The sequence below is a fragment of the Corythoichthys intestinalis genome, chromosome 13 (assembly GCF_030265065.1).
Source record: "Corythoichthys intestinalis isolate RoL2023-P3 chromosome 13, ASM3026506v1, whole genome shotgun sequence".
In the NCBI taxonomy this organism is placed as follows: Eukaryota; Metazoa; Chordata; class Actinopteri; order Syngnathiformes; family Syngnathidae; genus Corythoichthys; species Corythoichthys intestinalis.
This window is the reverse complement of record NC_080407.1, coordinates 16,247,322-16,270,333: the sequence shown is the minus strand read 5'-3', so window position 1 is coordinate 16,270,333 and position 23,012 is coordinate 16,247,322. Positions and strand designations below refer to the sequence as shown.

The following is a 23,012-nucleotide window of genomic DNA, read 5'->3' as shown; positions in this document are numbered from 1 at the left end:
TGAGATTCTGTTTGGACAAATGAGTCTATGATGATAAATTGTGAAAATGATTGGATGTTCACTACCATCACGATTTAATTCATGACATACTTAATGTACACCATATTAGTGCTGCAACGATTACTCGATTAACTCGAGTAATTCGATAAGAAAAAAGATTCAAATTCAATTTTGCTGCTTCAAGTAAAGTGGCGTTGTAATGGTTTGTTTTGAAAGTGTTTGCATTTAGTTTGATTGATTTGGGTGGATACACTGCCATCTAGTGACGACAGTTAATATGACAGGTTTTTGTTGGGGCGAATAATTTTTTAATGCATTCATAATGTTTGAACCATTTGTTAAGAGCATTGTTAAAAAAAACAAAAACATGCTTCCTGTTGAGACCAGCGCAAGCATAAACAGTAAATGATTTTAAAGTAATATAATAATTATAATTTATAAACTCATTACATATAACAACTGTGTTACCAGAAAGAAATAGTCACTATGAAAAGTAGAAAAATAACACAAAAATCTGTGCAAAAGCCCAGCAAAATGCATCTTGGGAATTTTCATTGCATTGGCATGTCCCATGATTGCCTCTCTGTATTTGAAATGCTTTGGTCGGCCCTAATGGCTCTTTGTGGTTGCTACTGTAAAAGTGATTTATTTGTGAATGACATTTTGGCTCATTTCAATGTGACATGTTTTTGTTTGAGCTAATGTTTTTTTAATGCATTTGTAATGTTTGAACCATTTGTTAACAACAACAACAACAAAAAAGAATTTTGTAGCATTTAAGCTAGCGGACGTTTTCCATGTAAGTTATAGTCAATTGTTCTTGTGTTGTACATAGATCCTCATTTAAAAAAAAATTTTTTCACATGGCTGAATACAGCTGCTCCCTGTTCAGACCAACATAAGCTAAGTTTTCGTTTAAGCTAATGATTTTAATGCATTGCTAATTTAGTTTATAGGCATATTTAGCCGTTGGTTTTTTTTTTTTTTTGTGGGAATATGTGTTTGAACCATTTGTGAAAATTATTGTTGAAAAAAAAAAAAAAAAACTGGCATTTTATAGCATTTAAGCTAGTGGACTTTTGCTATGTAAGTTACACAATTGTTTTTTTGTTGTACTTAGATCCTAATTGATTTTTAATTTTTTTTTGCGGGAATACGTGTTTGAACCATTTGTTAAAAGTATTGCTGAAAAAAAACAAAAAACTTTAGCATTCTATAGCATTTAAGCTAGCAGACTTTTGCTATGTAAGTTACCCAATTGTTCTTTTGTTGTACTTAGATCCTCAAAGATTTTTAATTTTTCAATTTTCTTTTTTTTCACAAGGCTGAATCCAGCTGCTCCCTGTTAAGCCCAACATAAGGTATGTTTTTGTTTGAGCTAATGCTTTTCAATGCATTTGTATTTAGTTTATAGGTATACTTAGCCGTTTTTTTTGTGGGAATATGTGTTTGAAACAATTTCTTACGAGCATTGTTAGAAAAAAAACAAAAAACGTTAGCATATTATAGCATTTAAGCTAGCGTTCATTTGCTATGTACATTTAGGGAATGCGCATGGTCTTAAAAAGTCTATAACAGTCCAATAATTTGAATTTAAGGCCTTAAAATGTCTAAAATTCTCCTAAAATCTCCTAGAAGGTCTTAAATACCATTTTTGAAAGGTCTTAAAAATATATTTATGTTACTTTAGTACGACTACTAGTAGTAACAATACTTTGTGCTCATTTGTATCACATTGTGAAAGAGCTGGGAATAAATTCATATACTTTCTAAGTAACTCCAATTTTCCTAAAAATCTTTTGTATGATTTTTTGCCCGTATCGATGTGAAATGGGTGTTAAATTTTATTCATAAAGACGTCTTTAAAAGTCTTAAATTTAGCTTGCTGAACCCTGCGGAGACCCTGAAGTTAGCCAATTGTTCTTTTGTTGTACTTAGATCCTCATTTATTTATTTTTATTTATTTTATTTTTTTTATACGGTTTGAGGTTCAGCTCAGGTATTTTAATGTTCTCCGTTCCTTATCCGATTACTCGATTCTTCGAACTAAGTAGTTCATCGATTAATCGACTCCTAAAATAATCGATAGCTGCAGCCCTAGACTATATTAAGAATATCTAAAAAAATACCACAAAACGGTCAATCAACAGTTGTTATAAGGCACCACACGACACAAACTCATGGTGGACAAACAAGGCATGCTAGGTTCTCCAGCATCAAAAAACAACATGGACAATGCAATTTGTTTGTTACAACATTAAATATGCTCGATTAATATAGTATTAAAAATTAAAAAACACTCAAGTACTAGTACATAATCAGATATCTTTACATTTCTGCTAAAAATACTGAGCTGCTTTGGTTTACAATGGATAAAACCAACCAACATGACTGATATTCAAGCACTTTCCTTCCTTTTCATATCCTCTTCGGTAATCTCTAATCATTCCAAGAAGCAATACAGCCATCATGTTTCCACAATAACCACCCCCCATAGCCCTTTCAACACGTGATCCCCATCTCAATTTAATTAAACCCCTCCATTGTGGCGCAGTCCACAGCCAAATCAAAGACCGTTTTCCCAAAACAAGGCAAAATTGCCAAGCTTTGTGGCTATTGTGTCTGCATTTCCACCCCTTGTTATCTGGTCCCGCCTGAGTCAAAAGTGCTCATTTTGCGGGAGGTACAGTGAAGCTAGCATCCTGCTGCGCCGGCTTTTGTTTGCGACGACAACAACAACAAAAAGAGAAACAGATGGATTAAGCGCTTCAATTACCCCTGTGAGAGGAAAGTCATCTCAGTTCGTGTGCGTGTGATACAATTTTCCCTACACTGTATCGGAGAGGTGGTCGTCATGGTAACAGAGCTCTCAGAAGATGTGAACGAGAAGCAGGAGAGCAAGTAGAAGTCAGAGTAGTATAGGTTTCGAAATCAATACAGCGCTATATGTTCATTATTTGTGTTTCTTTGACACCTGAAAATGGATTAGAATACTGAGTTAGCTACATAGCACGTGGTATGTCAATATTTGATTCTCCCAAGCATAATCAGACAAATAATCAATATTGATCAATCAATTTAATTAATACAGTACAGTCCTCCTTGGGCCCCAGCTGAGTGGGGTGTCGCCCACTCCGGGTGGTGATCCTGTTCTCCGCGGGTTGTGGGGGTCCCGTGGTGTGCCGTGTCGATTGGGGTGTGCGGCCTGAAGGTGCGGTAAAAGGGGCGTGGGTGGTCTGGGGCAGGGGTCTAAAACCCAGTCCTCAAGGCCCGCTGTGGTTCCTGGTGTTTTATTCCAGCCGATCCAGCACAGACAGTTGAACCAATGAGGATTCTGCTAAATCAAGCCAGATCTGACTGCAATTAACTGATTGCACTTTTAAAACACCGGATTGGTGAAAAGGTGTTGTCATGTTTGGTTGGAATGAAATCCTGCACCCAGAGCGGGCCTTTGTGGAATAGGTTGGAGACTCCTGGTCTGGGAGACCACCCAGGGTTCCGGGGGGTATGGCGTGCTGGCTCACCCCCCTGATTGGCTGGGGACCGTGGCCCGTGCACAGCATTTCCACACTCAAGTCAAGAGAATGTCGGTTCCAGGATTAGCGATCAGGCAGCATAGAATTGGATGTCAACATATCCACATGTGCAAGTGTTTCACATCATACTGGGTTCTACACCTTCCATTGCTGATTTGTGTACGCTCCACTTCACCTAATCACATCTCTTTATGACTCACCCCCACTCATCTTTCTCCTCGGTCATCAGGCCCACCCTGCTCCCTGTCTACTCCTAATAAACGAAACACAATGAATAATCACAACAGGAGCATAGCACGCTCCCATGTGATACATTAAAACTGTTCAGACCATAAGGACACTCAGATTCCCTTTCTCTGTGTCAAAGCAGCTGAACAAGACAGGTTTAAAAAAAAAATGTTTAAAAAGTTTTTCTTAAAGTGTCATCAAAAGACAAAAATAACGAAACCCCGAGTCTTAGGACAAATGCCCTAGCTTTTGCTAAGTCTTAAAATGAATTTGACATCACTGAACATACTGTTCTGTTTTCCGCAGTGTGTAATAAGTAGTCCGGGGATACTAAATCATAACATTTTTAAATGGTTCTACTCACCACAACAAGTTATTTGATCATGTAGATTCTATTTTCATAAATATATTGAACATTTTGCATGTGTCTGTGAAATTGCCGGGCACCCTGTCATTATGTGGTAACTGCCCCTTTAAGACACCCTTTGATGTTTTCAATGAAATTACGGCCAAAGTTTCATCTTTCTTCAGTGGATATTATGTATGTAGTTGGATGTTGTCAAGATTCAAATGTCCACTTAGTCGCAAAGAAACATGAATTCATATCAAAGCTACTGCCGTCAACGCTAAGACTAGTAAAATATATTGTCGTGCTGCAACGATCGATGCATCGATTAACTCGATTAATGCGATTCGAAAAAAAAGCTTAGAATCAAATTTTGGCGCTACGAGGATTCGTTTTATTAGAGTGACGTTGTAACGGTTTGTTATATTTGCGTCTCTTAAGTCCGCTGCACTGTTGTTAGCTAGCTAACCTGCACAGCGCCTAAGGGCAGGACGCATTTGCACAACACTGTCAAATCTGTGATTAGCTGTGTAGTTTATAGGGTATACTTTTTTTATTACGTCAGGCTTAATCTTCGAGTTAGCGAGGGTTTAATTAGTCGGTGGAGTTGATTTCAACAAATTCTGTGTCGTTTGCTTGCTATTTGTTAGTTTCAGGGCTGCGGAGTGGCTAAGCTAGCTTGAGTCAATTGGGCCGACTTAGCATGCCAATAAACAACGTATGCACACAGGAAAATCATCGATGATCCATGAAATCAATAGTGTTGGCTATGTTTTCAGGATAAAGTTATTCAAGCACACCATTGGATGTCAATAATTGCAGTATGAAAAGCAACATTTGTAATCCAGATGCTCTGCAGAGGAGCGGGGCGGAGGGATATCACATCGGTTTTTTTCCACCACTGATGGTTTATGTCGTAGCCAGCAGCAAGTAACCTGTTTATATTTGTTCTCATTCTGATATTGTCCCTCGTTCTCCATAGGGAATTTGTGAAAACTTTCCTTTGCCCATTTCTTCTGTCTGTTTCCAAAGCCTATTCCACATAGGGCCATAGAGGGTGCAGGATTTCACTCCAACAAAACAAGACCACATCTTTTCACCAATCTGGTGTTTTATAAGTGTAATCAGTTGATTGCAGTCAGGTGCTGCTTGTTTTAGTACAAACCACATTGTTCAAAAGTAAAGATGTGCCGATCGATCGGGTCCGATCACGTCATTTTCAAAATATCGGAATCGGCAAAAAAATATCGGACATGCCTTTTTTTAATATACTTTATATATCTTTTTTAATTAAATCGTTTTCTAATTGTATTTAACGTTACAGACAAAATGTCTTACATTCATCCGGAGTCTTTAGTTTTGGCTTAAAGTTGGGCTTTCAAATTTATCGCGTAAACGGCGGTAGTTAATTTTTAAAAAATTAATCACGTTAAAATATTCAATGCAATTAACGCATGCGCTGCATGACCCACTCACATATTTTCGCGTTCAATCTATAATGGCGCCGTTTTACCTATATATAGAACTAACAGGCAGCGTAAAATGAGTAGAGAGAATTTTGGCCGTCTTTGGAGCCTCTTTTTAATTGGCTACAGCCTTAAAATCCCTCTCTCAACAATTAGAAATATCGTGGGAAGCAATGTGGGGAAGAACGGTAGTGGTTAATCTTTTCCTTAATGTTACTTCCCAACGCAGAGAAGATATATCAATTTGTGCCACTACGCACAGTAATGGTTGCACTTCCCATCATGCATATGGGCAGAAAAGTTAAATGGCTACAGTAGCATTTACTGAAAGCTCAACAAATACACTAGATGGCAATATTTAGTCACAATATACAAAGTTACATTTATCCTTTAAGAATTACAAGTCTGTCTATCCGTGGATCCCTCTCACAGAAAGAATGTTAATCATGTAAATGCCATCTTGAGGAATTATTGTCATAATAAACAAATACAGTACTTACTGTATGTACTGTATGTTAAATGTATATATTCGTCCAAGTTTTATTCATTTTTTTCTTAATGCATTGCCAAAATGTATATGATCAGGAAAAATTATCGGGAATGATTGGAATTGAATCGGGAGCAAAAAAAAAAAAAGCAATCGGATCAGGAAATATCGGGATCGGCAGATACTCAAACTAAAACAATCGGGATCGGATCGGGAGCAAAAAAACATGATCGGAACAACCCTAGTTAAAAAGTCTGTGCTTGATCGGTATGAACAAAAACCAGGACCCGCAGCGGCCCTCGAGGACCGGTTTGGAGACCCCTGCTCTAGATGCACATTCCACCATGTTGCCGGCCAGTGAACTCAGCGGACTGATGTTGCATTCGAGGAAGGTGGGAAGTCAGAGTTCCGACCTCTGATCTGGAAAAATATCATTGGAACGCCTCCACTATTTGATCGTATTTCCATTCGATCCATTCATCTTCCATTTTCTAATAATTGCTCCCACAGTAGATTTCTTTACACCAAGCGTTTTACCTATTGCAGATTCAGTCTTCCCAGCCTGGTGCAGGTCTACAATTTTGTCTCTGGTTTCCTTCGACAGCTCTTTGGTCTTGGCCATAGTGGAGTTTGGAGCGTGACTGACTGAGGTTGTGGATAGGTGTCTTTTATACCGATAATGAGTTAAAACGGGGGCCTTGTTAGACCTTGTTAGAAAAAGTTAGACTTCTTTGACAGCCAGAAATCTTGTTTATAGGTGACCAAATTCATACCGTAATTTCCGGACTACAAGCCGCTACTTTTTTCCCCTCATTTTGGGTCCTGTGCAATGATGCGGCAAATTTGTGTATTTTTCTGACGGCTGCCAAGGGCACTCGAGCATGGAATGTGGGAGTGAGACACGTGGAATATATGTGTGGAGAAAGACGCTAGTTTGCACTATTACCGGTAGTTTAACTTTGTGCGTTGTGCATCCACCTTTGTGCATGAGTAGAATTGGCATACCTGCATCATGGAAAATGCTCGAAGAAATTAAAGTGACCATCCGAGTTGTATGGGAAGCTTTGATGACGAGCGGCGAAAGATCGTTTGCCAAGACTCGCCGCATGCAAAGAGCAGCTTTTGCACAAGTTTGCCGGGGGAGCCTGGCAACGTGAAGCGCTGTGAAAGAGTCCGCCATCACCAACGGGTTTCGAAGGAGCCATATTGCTGCGTGACGAGGACAGCACGGGCTAGGAGTGAATTTGCCTCATTATGGGAGACATTGAAGGCGACAGCGAAGGAGAGACTGAGTAGGTGCGTGGCGAAGTGCATCCGAGCGTCTTCATATCCGACACTGAGGATGAAGACTTCCATGGTTTGAATGCACAGGAGTAAGATTGTCCTGTATATTGTATATTGAACTGTATATTTCTTTGTCAATGTCTCTTGTTACTAAGTGGGCACACGCGGCTTATAGGCAGGAGAGGCTTATGTATGTACAAAATGTTTTTTCCTTTAAAAATGTACTGGGTGAGGCTTGTAATCAGGGGTGCTCAATAGTCCAAAAATTACGGTATTTTCCACTCTAATTTGGAAATTCATTCTTTAAAAATCAAACAATGTGATTTTCTGTTTTTTTTTTTCCACATTCTGTCTCTCATGGTTGAGGTTTACCCATGTTGACAATTACAGCCCTCTCTAATCTTTTCAAGTAGGAGAACTTGCACAATTGGTGGTTGACTAAATACTTATTTGCCCCACTGTATGGGAAGACAATCTAAATGACCTATATAACTGAAGTCATTATATAATGGAAATAAAGTTGCTTAAAAGTTGGTGGGGAGAATTTGAGCATCCTGAAAAGTTGCTAATGTTTTATCCCTACCGTCCCTATGCAAACCTACGCCCTCGGCGCTTCCGTATTGAATGCACCAATAGGAGTGTCTCACAGTCACATCACTGCGGCGCCGACAGTTATCCTATTGACGGACTGACGGTACAATACGTTTCTGTTGAATTTTATTTTGTGACTGATCGTGAGCCTTACAGTTGTGGTCAAAAGTTTACATACACTTGTGAAGAACATAATGTCATGGCTCTCTTGAGTTTCCAGTTATTTCTACAACTCTGATTTTTCTCCGATAGAGTGATTGGAACAGATACTTCTTTGTCACAAAAAACATTCATGAAGTTTGGTTCTTTTATGACTTTGTTATGGGTTAACAGAAAAAGTGATCAAATCTGCTGGGTCAAAAATATACATACATGGATCTGAAAAAGCGAATCATTGACTTGAACAAGTCTGGAAAGTCACTTGGAGCCATTTCAAAGCAGCTGCAGGTCCCAAGAGCAACAGTGCAAACAATTGTTTGTAAGTATAAAGTGCATGGCACTGTTTTGTCACTGCCACGATCAGGAAGAAAACTCAAGCTATCACCTGCTGCTGAGAGAAAATTGGTCAGGAGGGTGAAGATTCAACCGAGAATCACCAAAAAGCAGATCTGCCAAGAATTAGAAGCTGCTGCAACACAGGTGTCAGTGTCCACAGTCAAACGTGTTTTGCATCTCCATGGACTGAGAGGCTGCCGTGCAAGAAGGAAGCCCTTGCTCCAAAAGCGGCACCTTAAGGCTCGACTGAAGTTTGCTGCTGATCACATAGACAAAGATAAGACCTTCTGGAGGAAAGTTCTGTGGTCAGACGAAATAAAAATCGAGCTGTTTGGCCACAATGCCCAGCAATATGTTTGGAGGAGAAAAGGTGAGGCCTTTAACCCCAAGTACACCATGCCTACCGTCAAGCACGGTGGTGGTAGTATTATGCTGTGGGGCTGTTTTGCTGCCAATGGAACTGGTGCTTTACAGAGAGTAAATGGGATAATGACGAAGTAGGATTACTTTCAAATTCTTCAAGATAACCTAACGTCATCAGCCCGAAGATTGGGTCATGGGCGCAGTTGGGTGTTCCAACAGGACAATGACCCCAAACACACATCAAAAGTGGTAATGGAATGGCTAAATCAGGCTAGAATTAAGGTTTTCGAATGGCCTTCCCAAAGGACTGACTTAAACCCCATTGAGAACTTGTGGACAATGCTGAAGAAACAAGTCCATGTCAGAAAGCCATCAAATTTAACTGAACTGCACCAATTCTGTCAAGAGGAGTGGTCAAAGATTCAACCAGAAGCTTGCCAGAAGCTTGTGGATGGCTACCAAAAGCGCCTAATTGAAGTGAAAATGGCCAAGGGACATGTTACCAAATATTAGCGCTGCTGTATGTATATTTTTGACCCAGCAGATTAGATCACTTTTTTCTGTTCACCCATATTAAAGTCATAAAAGAACCAAACTTGACGAATGTTTTCTGTGACAAAGAATTATCTGTTCCAATCACTCTATCAGAGAAAAATCAGAGTTGTAGAAATAACTGGAAACTCAAGAGAGCCATGACATTATGTTCTTCACAAGTGTATGTAAACTTTTGACCACAACTGTATATCGCGAATCGTATCGTGAGCTACCCAGAGGTTCCCACCCCTACTCACCAGCCTGTAGAGCTCTGTCACGCTAATTTCGTCCGGGTCCACCATGCTAAATTCCTGTCTCGGGACGAGATCCAAACCAAGTTGCCTGCAAATAAAGCAAAACAATAGCACTTTGTTTGCTGTTCTTCCCTATTCTCACCTGTTTCCAACCAATTGCCTCAAATGACCCAGAAGGGCTGTCACTAAACAGAGTGAAGGCTCCAAAGAGAGCAACACAAGTTTTTAGCTATCATTTATTTAGCACTGAAGAGAGGTACACTTAAAAAAACCGAAGAGGTTTTGTGACAACTAAACAAAGAAAAGGCAGAGCAACTGTCTTTTAACTCACTCGTTACCCCAGTCCAATCGCGCCGTGATATGCTGTTTGACGTCCCTCATGCGGTCGTGGGTGAGGTGGCCCACCAGCACCTGCCGTCTCAAGTCCAAGATTTCATTCATCACATGCCAAAGCCGGTGGAATAAATCCCCCTCGTTCTTCTGCGGGATAAAAATCCAGAAGACCGATCGTGGGAAACAATGGAAATATAAATCTTTTCACACGAGCGAGTGTCTGAATCCAGATCTGGAACTTTAAAAGGATTTGTGCAAATTAGCCTCGGTGTCCTGCTGCTTCTCAAACACAAATGTATGCACTCTGATGTGTAAGTACTCTTCGACTCGGTTTAATCAGCGACCCAGATAACTTAATGGGTCACAAACACTATCAATTGGTTGAATGAATGTGTGGAAAATCACGTACCACATAGAGTCGCTTCCACATGGCGCCCCAGTCTCGCAACGTGGAAGTCATCTCGGTGATGACAGAGTCCTCCACGGGGATTACGGTTTCGAATTGCCCTTTGTTCTTGACGTGGGCATTCTTCAAGTGGATGTAGCTGGATGGGAAAATACCCTGCGGGCACAGGACATACTTGTTAGCTCGAAAAATTAGCATTCACATTAGCCAGATTGAAGACAAATAGCTGTGCAAAAATCTACCTTGACGTTTGGATTCTTCAAGATGAATCCTCGATACCAGCCTGAAGAGACGGAGCGGAATTTGTTATTCAAAAGATGTGGCATAGCACTTGAGAAATGACTTCCGGAAACATTTGAAGAAGTACTGCAATGAATTCCGAAGAATCGATTAAATCGAGTAATTCGATGAGAAAAAAAGCCTTCGGATTCACTTTTGCTGCATTGATGATTCGTTTAATTCATTTGGCGTTGTAATTAGGGGTGAGAACCTCTTGGTACCCCACGATACGATTCGATTTCCGATATGAAGATAACGATGATCTCACGAAAAAGCAATACAGCGATTATCAATACATTGGTCAGGAAATCATACTACAAAAAAACTAATCAACAGAAAAAACAAGCTATATTCATCCTTCTGCTGTAAGTTTATGTCCAGTCCATTTGAACTGGGAGGGTGACAGCAAATTAACCCCTCCCACTTCAAACAGGGCCCTCCCACTTCTATAGATATCAGTAGCAGCCAATTAATGCCAGACAAGGAGGTGATTTTGGGCAATTTTAGGTCATTTTAAGTCACTTCCTGTTGATTTGGGGGCATTTTATGGGCACTTCCTATTGATTTTGGTTTACAGAACAGGAAGTGAGCCGGGAATCCCACAAATGAATAGGCAGTGACTCAAACTCAAAAGGAAGTTATCTGTAAATGCCCTAAAATGAAAAGAAAGTGACCTGTAAATGCCCTAAAAATCGGAAAAAGTGACTGTCAATGGCTGCCATTGAGTTAACTGAAACACTATTATGTAGTAAGATTTTGGTAGCAACTTGTTGTTTGCTTCTTCTTTTTTTTGTTGTTTTTAAACAATGATACCTTTTCAAAACGATATCTCGATTCTTGGCATGAGCGTATCGATAACCTTTTGGGATGCAAAGTATCACGATATATCACCATTTCGATATATTGTCACACCCCTAGTTGTAATGGTTTGTTTTGAAAGTGTTGGTATTCACTTCGAATGATTTGTGAGCATACGCTGCCCTCTGATGGCAACAGTGAATATGACTTTATTCACAGATTTATAGAAAAATTATGTCATTCATTTGTGCAAGGTTTGTGCTGCTATCGTTTTATGAAGAGAATAGTATCTTTTCTCGTATTTACCGTTCGACTGTTTATATTACTCTAACACACCTAATATAATCAATCAGGACATAGTATCTCTCTCATATTTACTGTTCGACTGTTTTTTTATTATTCTAGCGTACCCAATATAAAATAAATAGCATTTATATCATAGTTAAAGGAAAACAAGCAGAATATATTTGACATAAAAGATACATTACGCCTTCTGATCACGGAAGCCCAACGCTTGAGTCATGAAGCTGACTGAGCAAGATTGACGCAAGACATCTACAAGCCCACATCTGCAACTCCAAATCCCGCAATCAATTCTCCAGGACAGTCCAGAACAAATGGTGGGACATCCTATCCTATTAGGAACACCACCCTGATATCAAACTGATAACACGACTGATAAGACTCCAAGCGCCTCTTTGACGCTGAGGCGGGCAAAATCTCCCACTGCGTCAGTAACGATGACTTAGCAACTTTGTAACTAAACAGCCCAAACTGCAATATGAGGTAATCCTAAACAGCGCCCAAACACACATTTGTTTCCAAAAAACAATTTTTAACTCATCGTTGTCATTTTTTCTCGGGAACTTTTTGATGACTTGTGATAAGGTGACCCTGAGTCTCCTCTTCGCCTGGGTCTGTTGCTGTTTTGTCTTGCCGTTTGATCACGGTCGACCTGAATAAATTGTCAACTTGTGTTTCGAAGCCTTCTTCCACCTTTCAAAATGGAGTCAGTACAAGGGGTTAAGACTCTCTGATAGAAAGTGTCTCTTAGGGGCAGTTTACGTGGCGACTCTGCGACACAAAGACGCAACGACTGAGTAGCGGACTCGCCTCGCGTGCATATGGTGTTGGCGAAGACGGAAGGCAAAGACAAAAAATTCTGAATCCTGCCTCCAAAGTGGAAGAATCCGATTGCGGGGGGTTGAGGGGGGGCTTCCTCGGCATGCATATCAAAGGCTCCTGCGGCGCGAGACCGCGCCGTAACGTCGGCACTCGTACACGTCACATTGGGTGTGCGCAGCAGTGCTACTAAACATTAAAAATAGCAAATATGGTGGAATGTCGGCTTTAATTTACTGTTTTAATAATATTCTTAAATTAAATATGTTGAACGTTTCAATTTTTGTGCCTTTTTGAACGAAAGAAAAATGACATTGCTTCGAGTGGGCGGGCATATTTTTTTCCGGGCTGTGGGAGTTTGGTGGGGTCAAAATGCATCATTCTCTGTCGCCCTGTAAATCTGCACTGCCCTCTCTGGCCTGGCATGAATACTACATCGGTTTCATGCGGAATTGCGACATTGTTCAAATGGAGACGCAAATGCAAATTTGACATTTTTCATATTCTCGGAGTCACCATGTAAACGGCCCCTAAGGTGAACGTGCGGAGTTTGGCCTTTTGGCCGGGTTGTCGGAAAACCGCTGGCCCGGATCGATGAAGCTGCGCCGGCGGTTCGGCTGGCGTGATTCCGGCAATCTGGCTAAAATGTCAGATTCCTTCAATATTAGGATCTGTTAATAAGAAATGCTCCGTGAGGACATGCCCTAAGACTAACCCTGGGCGATAAAACGATAATAATTATTCATTCATTCATTCATTTAATTATCGTCATATAATTTTTGGCAACAAAAATACTGTAATTTTCAGACTATAAGCCTCTACTTTTTTCCCCCGTCATTTTAAAACCTGCGGCTTATAGTCCAGTGCATCTTATTTGTTCATTTATTTGGGCTAATAGAACCACCATAAAGCTTCATTGCTTCAAGAAGCTTCATTTGGCCATCACTGCTCCCTTGGGGGAAGACAGTCAATCCCTGCTGCCAACTGATGTCAACACTGTTGTCTCCCAACATGCCTCCTAGCATTCATTGCTGCGCTACAGATGTATATAACAATAAAGATTAATTAATTATTAATTATTTCTTCAGTTACTCAACCAGTTGTTTCATCAATCGCTAGCAATGTTATTTGGTAAGACAATTTGACAACGGCGTCATAAGACTGCCACAAGACCGTCATAATTGTGACATGACACTATCATGGGCAATAATGAATGCTTATGACAGATGTCATTGAGTGTCATCGGGCAAATTATGTCACCAAATCCATTTATGTCCAGCTTGGATCTTTTACATCTCTTCAAAATTGAAATAATTTGCCGGATGACACTAAATGACACCTGTCATAAGCATTCATTAATGCTCATGGCAGTGTCATGTCATAATTATGACGGTTTTATGGCGCCACAGCTACTGATTAATGAAACAACTGGATAAGTAACTGAAGAAATAATTAACCCAGAACATGAATTTTGATTGTTATTTACATCTGTAGCGCTGCAATGCATGCTCGGAGGCATGTTGGACAACAACAGTGTTGAGAGCAGATGGCAGCAGAGGTTGACTGTCTCTCCCCAGGTAGCGGTGATGGCCAAATGAAGCTTCTTGAAGCAATGAAGCTTCATGGTGGTTCATTTGATCTTATGACAGTCTTATGATGTCACTGTCAAATAAAGTGTTACCGGTAAAAAACTTTTGTTGTAAATATCCCATAATACAGTGAGGACAGCTGCGGCTTATCAATGAACAAATACAGTTTTTGTGTCGAATTTGGTGGGTGGCGGCTTATAGTCAGGTGTGCCTTATAGTCCGAAAATTACAGTAATAAAAACTTTCGCTACAAGTCTATAGATTTAAACTGTAATAACACCACTCGAACACTGGAGAAGGGGGGAGCTGGTGTGTGTGAACGCTAGCTTGAGAGGGTATTCAATACAGGAGTGACCAATCACAGAGCAGCATTTAAGCCTGATACTGTGGACTTATTTTTCTGGCCCGTAACCTTTAAAGCAATGGCTGTCTTGTTTATTTGTCACGCTTTTTTTTTTGTCGATTTATTTTGCTGGCATTGTCAGACACCTGCAGACTTTATGAACAAAGGGCTTTAACATGTTGCTGAGGGTAAATTAAAATGAGCTTGTCTATTTATGTTTGTTAAATTTTGGGGATAACAATTTTTGTCATATTGCCCAGGGTTACCTAAGACTAATCAGGATTTTAATCTAAACTACAAAGACAGAACTTAAAAGGGATACCATAAACAACACTGCTTAGCATAGACATTGTACAAAATGCAAGCAAGGGAGTGTCGTTCAATCTCTTCAAAATCACACTCGGTGAGCTTGTAGGCGGGGGACACGCGTCAACAGTTTTCGCTTTGCAGCGTTTTGAAGTGTCAACGCCGTCGTCGACATGAGGCAGAGCCATTAGCCTGTCTCTTTGTCGCGTTGCACGTCACTCAGCACCCTGCTAGTGATTTTGCAACTGCCTTCTAGGCTGAGCCTTTCACTGGCTTGGCTATATTTCCATTAAAGTTTAGGGTTATGACCTAAGGATGGCAGAGGTTATGTATTAGGTTCGGTATGTCTGTTTGTGGTCAAGATAACTCAAGATGAATAGAGGGATATTATAAAACGTCTTGATAAAACTATGTAATGTAAAACACAAGAGGTGATTCAATTTTCAGGTTATGAGGTCAAAGGTCACAGAGGTTAGAAATGGAATTTTGCGATAATTTGACTTGGTAGGTTATATCATGACTCGCAGTGTGGCAATATACCGAAAAAGTGATGGATCACAAAACTTTGTAGCCCAAAAGATTATCGATATGCTCCCGTCAATTTCATTCAATTTCATTCTGCAAGTGTTGATGTCGTTGATATCGCCATTTCGGAGCTGTCTAGCTAGAACTTAGCGCCAAGCTCTTCGCGAGGACAGTACAATGACGTATAATACATGTTTTTGAATAGTTATTTTGAGATTAGGGGATATTTAGGGGTACTTAAAGGCTTAATTCCGATTTACGCTGAAATTCAGGTTACGTCGCCAGCATGGGAACAGAACTCGTTTGTAACCCGGGGACTTAGTGTATATTTTATTTTTTAAAAATCTTCCATTCGGATCATGTAGTTAGTTAGTTAACCGGCTGCCATTGACAGTGCTTGACATCCAGTTCGTTTTGACTGGATTGGACGTCTAGCGCTGTCAATGGCACTGAAACCACAGCAGTCTTTTGTAAGCATTTACAGGTAAATTCCTGCTTATTTTAGGGCATTTTCAGGTTACTCCCTCTTAGGTCTGCAGCTATTGATTATTTTAGTAGTCGATTAATCTATGAACTAGTTAGTTTGAATAATCGAGTGATCAGATTAGGAACATAAAATTTAAAATACCTGAGTTTAGCCTAAAATGGTATAAAAAATTAATTACGTAATGACCGAAGTACAACAAAAGAACAACTGGCTAACTTGCATAGCAAAAGTCCGCTAGCTTAAATGCTATAAAATGCTCACGTTTTTTTTTTTTTTTACAATGCTCTTAACAAATCGTTCAAACACACATTCCCACAAAAAAAAAGCTATATATACATATAAATTAAATTAAGAATGCATTAAAAAAAACATTTGCCCAAACAAAAACGTATGTCGCAAAAGCTACAAAAAGCTTATGTTGGTCTTAAAAAAATGAGTTATGTCATGTTCACTATTGCCACTAGAGGGTAGTGTATCCACCCAATCAATAAAAATAAATGAAAACACTTTCAAAACAAACCATCACAACACCACTTTAATTAATTGAATACTCGAAGCAGCAAAATTTTTTAATTTTAGTTAGGGCTGTCTTTAAATCAAAATTTTTAATCGAGTTAATTACATCTTAAAAATTAATTAATCGTAATTAATCGCAATTCAAACCATATATAAAATATGCCATATTTTTCTGTAAATTATTGTTGCAATGGAAAGATAAGACACAAGACGGATATATACATTCAACATACGGTACATAAGTACTGTATTTGTTTATTATAACAATAAATCAACAAAATGGAATTAACATTATTAACATTCTCTTAGAGCGATCCATGGATAGAAAGACTTGTAGTTCTTAAAAGATAAATGTTAGTACAAGTTGTAGAAATTTTATACTAAAACCCCTCAATCTTTTCGTTTTATTAAAATTTGTAAACATTTTCAATCAAAAAATAAACTAATAGCTCGCCATTGATTATGTCAATAATTACACTCACTCATGGTGCTGAAAGCCATAAAATCAGTTGGACCCACCAAAAAAAACCACCAAAAACAAGTAACAAGCGGACGTTACACTCTGCTGTCATTTTAATCTGTTTGAGCAGGGCATGTGCGTTAATTGCGTCAAATATTTTAACGTGACTAATTTAAAAAATTACCGCCCGTTAACGCGATAATTTTGACAGCCCTAATTTTAAGTTAATTCGAATGGAATTACTCGAGTTAATCGATTAACCGTTGCAGCACTACTCCCTGTTGATTTTGAGTCACTTCCAATTCATTTGGGGGTATTCAAGTCACTTCCTTTTCAGAAACACAAAATCAATAGGAAGTGACCCGTAAATGCCCTAAAATGAATAGGAAGTGACGGAAAATGCCTGAAAATGAATTCATTGCCTGCCACTGATGGCCATTGACGTCCAGTGTTAGCAAATAAACAACCGTTCCCCCTTCAATAGTGATAAACTCATTCCAATTCACAGCAGGAGGATGAAAATAGCTTGTTTTTCTGTTTATTAGTTGTTTTGTAGAATGATTTCCTGGCCCATGCATCGAAAATTGTTGTATTGCCATAACATGAGCTCATCCTTATCATGAGCCCCTTGTATTGTGAGTTACCTTTAAGTTCTTATCCCTATTGCACAGTGTTAAAAGTACTGTAATTTTCGCATTATAAGCCGCAGCTTTCCTCGCGGTTTTATAGGATATTTACACCAGAAGATATTAAACGGTAATATTTGACAGCAAACTGTCATAAGACCAAATGACACCATGAAGCTTTGAACTAAATGGCTTCCCGAAGCTTGATTTGGCCATCACTGCTCCCTTGGGGGAGACAGTCAACTTCTGCTGCCACCTACTGTCAACACTGTTGTTGTCTAACATGCCTCCCAGGATGCATTGCAGGACTACAGATGTAAATAAAAATCAAAGTTCATGTTCTTTGCTAATTATTTCTTCAGTTACCATTCTAGTTGTTTCATTAATTGCTAGTTCTGGTATTTGGTAACACTTTATTTGACAGTGGTGCCATAAGACTGTCATTAGACAATCATAATTATGACTTGACACTGTCATAAGCGTGAATGAATGCTTATAACAGATGTAATTTCGTGTTATCCGGCAATTTATCTCACTTTTGAATGGAATAAAAGATCCAAGCTGGACATAAATGAAGTTGGTGACATAACTTGCCGGATGACACTGAATGACATTTGTCATAAGCATTCAGGAATGCCCATGATAGTGTCATGTCATAATTATGGCAGTCTTATGACGCCGCTGTCAAATAAAGTGTGACCTATGAACACAAATAAATCAACAAATAAGCTACACACATAAGCCGCAGGAATCAAAATGAAGGAAAAAATAAGCGGCTTACAGTCCGAAAATTACAGGAGATGTGATGCCCTGTCACTTTAACTACAACCTCAGAAACTTTCACGATGTTAGCATGCTTAATTTTCTTGAATTTCAGTGCATTAAACGATTTATACTAGCTAATGTGTTAGCTCATTATTGACTCACTTCCTGTTTCGTAACCCAAAACGAACAGGAAGTGACTGAACATCAACAGGAAATGATGTGAAATGCCTCAAAATGAAGTCATTGCCTGGCATTGAATGCCACTGATGGCAAATATAGTTGATATTTCTGGCAGCTCCCACTTTCACTGTACTACACAAATATACAATCCATTATGTCTGCACCGATTAATCGACTCCAGTAAACTCCAGTAATTCGATTAGAGAAAAAAATGGAATTATATGTTGCTGCTTTGCTGAGTATTTGTTTCATTAAAGTGGTGTTGTAATGGTTTATTTTGAATGTCACTGCATTTAGTTGTATTGATTTAGGTGGATACATTGCCCTCTAGTGGGAACAGTGAATATGGCATAACTCGCTTCACATGGGTGAATCCAGCTGCTCCCTGTAAAGACCAAGATACGCTAAGCTAATGTCTTTTTTATGATTTCATAATATAGTTTATAGGTGTATTTAGCCGTTTTTTGTTGGCATATGTGTTTCAATTATTTATTAAGAGCATTGAAAAAAAAATAGCATTTTATAGCATTTAAGCTCACGGACTTTTGCAATTTCAGTTAGCCAATTGTTCTTTTGTTCTGCTGTGATCTAGTGTGGCAACGATTAATCGATTAACTCGAGTATTCGATTAGAAGAAAAGATTGGAATTCAATTTTGCTGCTTTGAGTAATTGTTTAACTAAAGTGGCGTTGCGAAGGTTTATTTTGAAAGTGTTTGCATTTAGTTTTATTGATTTGGGTGGATATACTGCCCTCTGGTCTGCCTCATTTCACATGGGTGAATCCACCTGCTCCCTGTTAAGACCAATATAAGCAAAGTTTTTGTTTGAGCACGTTTTTTTCTTTTAATGCATTCGTAATTTAGTTTATAAGTATATTTAACAGTTGTCTCCTGGAATATGTGTCTGAACCATTTGTTAAGAGCATGGTAAAAAAAAAAAAAAAAAAAAAAAGTTAGCATATTATAGCATTTAGGCTAGCAGACTTTTGCTATGAAAGTTAGCTAATTGTCCTTTTGTTGTACTTAGATTTTTTATTTATTTATTTATTTTTTTTTTTTCACATGGCAGTATACAGCTGCTCCCTGTTCAGACCAACAAGGCTCAACTCAGGTTTTGATTTCTCATGCTCTTTATCCGATTACTCGATTATTCGAACTAACTAGTTCATCGATTAATTGACTATTAAAATAATCGATAGCTGCAGCCCTATTTAGATCCTTATTTATTTGTATACCGTTTGAGGCTGAGATCAGGTATTTTAATTTTTTATGTTTCCCACCCGATTACTCGATTATTTGAGCTAACTTGTCTATCGATTAATCGACTACAAAAATAATCGATAGCTGCAGCCCTAATAACAATACAGTTAGCAATAACACGTTAAGTGCACGACTGTATATGTTGTTGTTTTTGTTAGAGCTATTTTTTTTTTTTTTTTTTTTTTAATGCCTTCGAATATGTGTTTGAACCATTTGTTAAGATCATTTTGAAAAAGGAAAAAAAACGTGAGCATTTAAGCTAGCGGACTTTTGCTCTATAAGTTAGCCAATTGTTCTTTTGTTGTACTGAGATCCTCATTTATTTAATTTTTTTACCCGGTTTGAGGCTCAGTTTATGTTCCTTATCCAATTACTCGATTATTCAAACTAACTAGTTCATCGATTATTCGACTACTAAAATTATCGATAGCTGCAGCCCTAATCACAATACAATTAGCAATAACACGTTAACTGCACGACTGTATATGCTGTTTTTGTTTGAGCTAATGTTTTTTTTTAATGCCTTCGAATATGTGTTTGAACCATTTGTTAAGAGCATTGTAAAAAAACAAGGGAAAAAAAACGTTAGCATTTAAGCTAGCTAACTTTTGCTATGTAAGTTAGCCAATTGTTCTTTTGTTGTACTGAGATCCTTATTTATCTATTTTTTAAATTGTTTGAGGCTCACTTTAGGTATTTTCATGTTTTATGTTCCTTATCCAATTACTCGATGACTCGAACTAAGTAGTTCATCGATTAATCGATCACTAAAATAATCGATAGCTGCAAATCTACATTCCATCTCGCAACATTAAAAGATTACAGCGCTGAATTTGAATGACAGCAAAACAAGCGTACGTGGGAGCGAGTGGAGGAGAAAAGCAGACTCGGCGTGGGCCATGTGGCTGGAAAAGCAGTCAACTGGCTTTAAAGGAACAACAGCAGCGGGTGTGATTTCATCCCATTTCACCCGTCAACCAAGAACGTCCTTTATGAAGCTGTTTGGTCGTGTGATCCGTGCGTTCGCTTCATTTGAGGACATTTAGTGGATGCGGTATTTGTGAGGGGCTGCGCGTCATTGACCAAGCAGAACCAATTTATTTCCCTTCCTGCCTTACTTCTCACATCATCCCCGGAGAGACGCTACATATGTGAGAACAGGCAAAGGGGGAAGTGAAAATAAGAAGGCGCGTGTTAAATTACTTTATATTTAGTGCTTATTCGCCATTGCTCTAAGACTGCAGAGACATTGCAGGGGTTAAACACTGTGGGGGTGTTCGTTCGCACCTCCCATTCAACATGGATTGGACGTCTAGTGCTGTCCATGGCAGCCAATGAGAGCTCTAGAATTACTAAAGCTAAAATATCAAATAAATTAGCTTTTTTTCTGATTTTGGTGGGAGGGTTTTTTGCAGATTTTTGCGGTTGTGCCAATTTTAGGGAAGTTGGGTTCGCAGTTTTTGCATGGATTTTTTTTTGTTGTTAGTTATTTTTCAGTTTTGACAGTTCTTTTACAATTTTCACATTTTTTTGTTGTTTGTTTAAAAACATTGAAGATACTAAACATTGTGGGGGTGTTCATTCGCATCTCCCATTCAACATGAATTGGACGTCTAGTGCCATCCATGGCAGCCAGTGAGAGCTCTATGATGACTAAAAATAAAATACCAAATAGATAAGTGTTGTTGTTGTTGGGTTTTTTTTTTTTTATGTTGGTGTTTTTTTATTAATGGGCTTTTTATTTGGCTGCATTTTTTTTTTTTTTTTTGGCGACGATATTGCCTTTTTTTGTCAATTTTTTTGGGGTTTAATGGCTGGGGTTTTTGTGTGTTTTTTTATATCCATTAGTTTTTTGCACATTGCCATTTTTGTTGTTCATTTGCTCCCTTCCCAGTCAAAAGGAATTGGACGTCTCGCGCTGTCCATGGCAGCGAATGAGTGCGCTATGAATGAAGAGACAGCGAGAAAAAAAATGTAGTATTTAGTATGTGCAAAATTGATTTGCCACGTGACATTTTTTTGCCATGTGGCAAAATGTATTTTGGCACATTGCATTTTTTTACATGTTCATAGCCGTCAATGGCATAGCCTTACTTGGGTGCCAGTTGAATGTCAATGTGCAGTAACGGTAAGTGTATGGTCAAATATCACAGCCACACATGTTTTTCTGCCATCTAAAATGAATGGAAAATTTGGACGTTCGTAGCTGTCAATAGCATAGCCTGACTTGGATGCCAATTGCATGTTAATGCACTGTAATGGTAAGTGTATGGTCAAAAATCACAGGCTCACATGTTTTTCTGCCATTTAAAAGGAATGGAAAAATCTGATGTGCATGGCTGACAAAAATGCCATATACAAAACTAAATACCACATACCAAATAAAAAGAATACAACATACACAAATCCATTTTGCCACATACCAAAAAAATGCCACATGACAAAAAAATGCCACATGCCAAAATCCATTTTGCCACATACCAAAAAAATGCCACATGGCAAAAATAAGCAACACGCCAAAATCCATTTTGCCACATACCAAAAAAATGCCACATGGCAAAAAAAAAATGCCACATGCCAAAATACAATAACGAAAACTAAAATATCGAATAGATTTTTTTTTTTTTTTCCTATTTTGGTCGAGGGGGGGCTGTGTGTTATTCTTGCGATTTTGCCAATTTTTGGGGAGTTCCACAATTTTTTTTTTTGGTAGAACCACATGGCAAAATCCATTTTGCCACACGGCAAAAAAATGGCACATGCCAAAATCCATTTTGCCACATACCAAAAAAATGCCACATGCCAAAATACATTTTGCCACATGGCAAAAAAATGCCACATGGCAAAATCAAAGTTGCCACATACCAAATACCACTTTTCGTTCTCGGCCCTGCTGACTGACGAAAACTAAAATATTGAATAGATTTTTTTTTTTCCCATTTTGGTATGGGGGGGCCTTGTGTTTTTATTGCGGCTTTGCCAATTTTGGGGGGGGTTCGCAATTTTTTTTTTGGTAGAGCAATATGCCAAAATATATTTTGCCACAAGGCAAAAAAAATGCCACATAAAATCCATTTATCCATTTTGCAACATACCAAAAAAAAAAAAAATGCCACATGTAAAAAATCTGCTACATGCCAAAATACGTTTTGCCACATACCAAAATAATGCCACATGCCAAAATACATTTTGCCACATACCAAATACCACTTTTCGTTCTCGGCCCTGCTGAATGACTAAACCTAAAATATCAAATAAATTAGGTTTATTTTTTCAATCTTGGGGGGGGGTTATGTTTTTATTTGCAGTTTTTGTGGTTTTGCCAATTTTGGGGGAGCTGGGTTTACAGTTTTTGTATGGATTTGTTTTTTTAGTCTTCCAAAGTTTTGCCATTTTTTGTGATATCACTTTTTTTTGTTTGTTTGTTGCTTTA

At 38.6% G+C, this 23,012-nt stretch overlaps 1 protein-coding gene across 3 annotated transcripts in view; it reads right to left on the bottom strand.

The window, feature by feature from the left end:
• dock4b (dedicator of cytokinesis 4b) overlaps nt 1-23,012 on the bottom strand; it is a 237,364-nt gene that overhangs the window by 152,839 nt on the left and 61,513 nt on the right. For all 3 annotated transcript variants that reach the window (XM_057854988.1, XM_057854989.1, XM_057854990.1), the window contains exons 3-6: nt 10,566-10,606; nt 10,327-10,479; nt 9,916-10,064; nt 9,588-9,672 (exon numbers count right to left, since the gene is read on the bottom strand). In XM_057854988.1, coding sequence (XP_057710971.1) covers nt 9,588-9,672; nt 9,916-10,064; nt 10,327-10,479; nt 10,566-10,606 — 428 coding nt within the window. The remainder of the gene's footprint in view (nt 1-9,587; nt 9,673-9,915; nt 10,065-10,326; nt 10,480-10,565; nt 10,607-23,012) is intronic.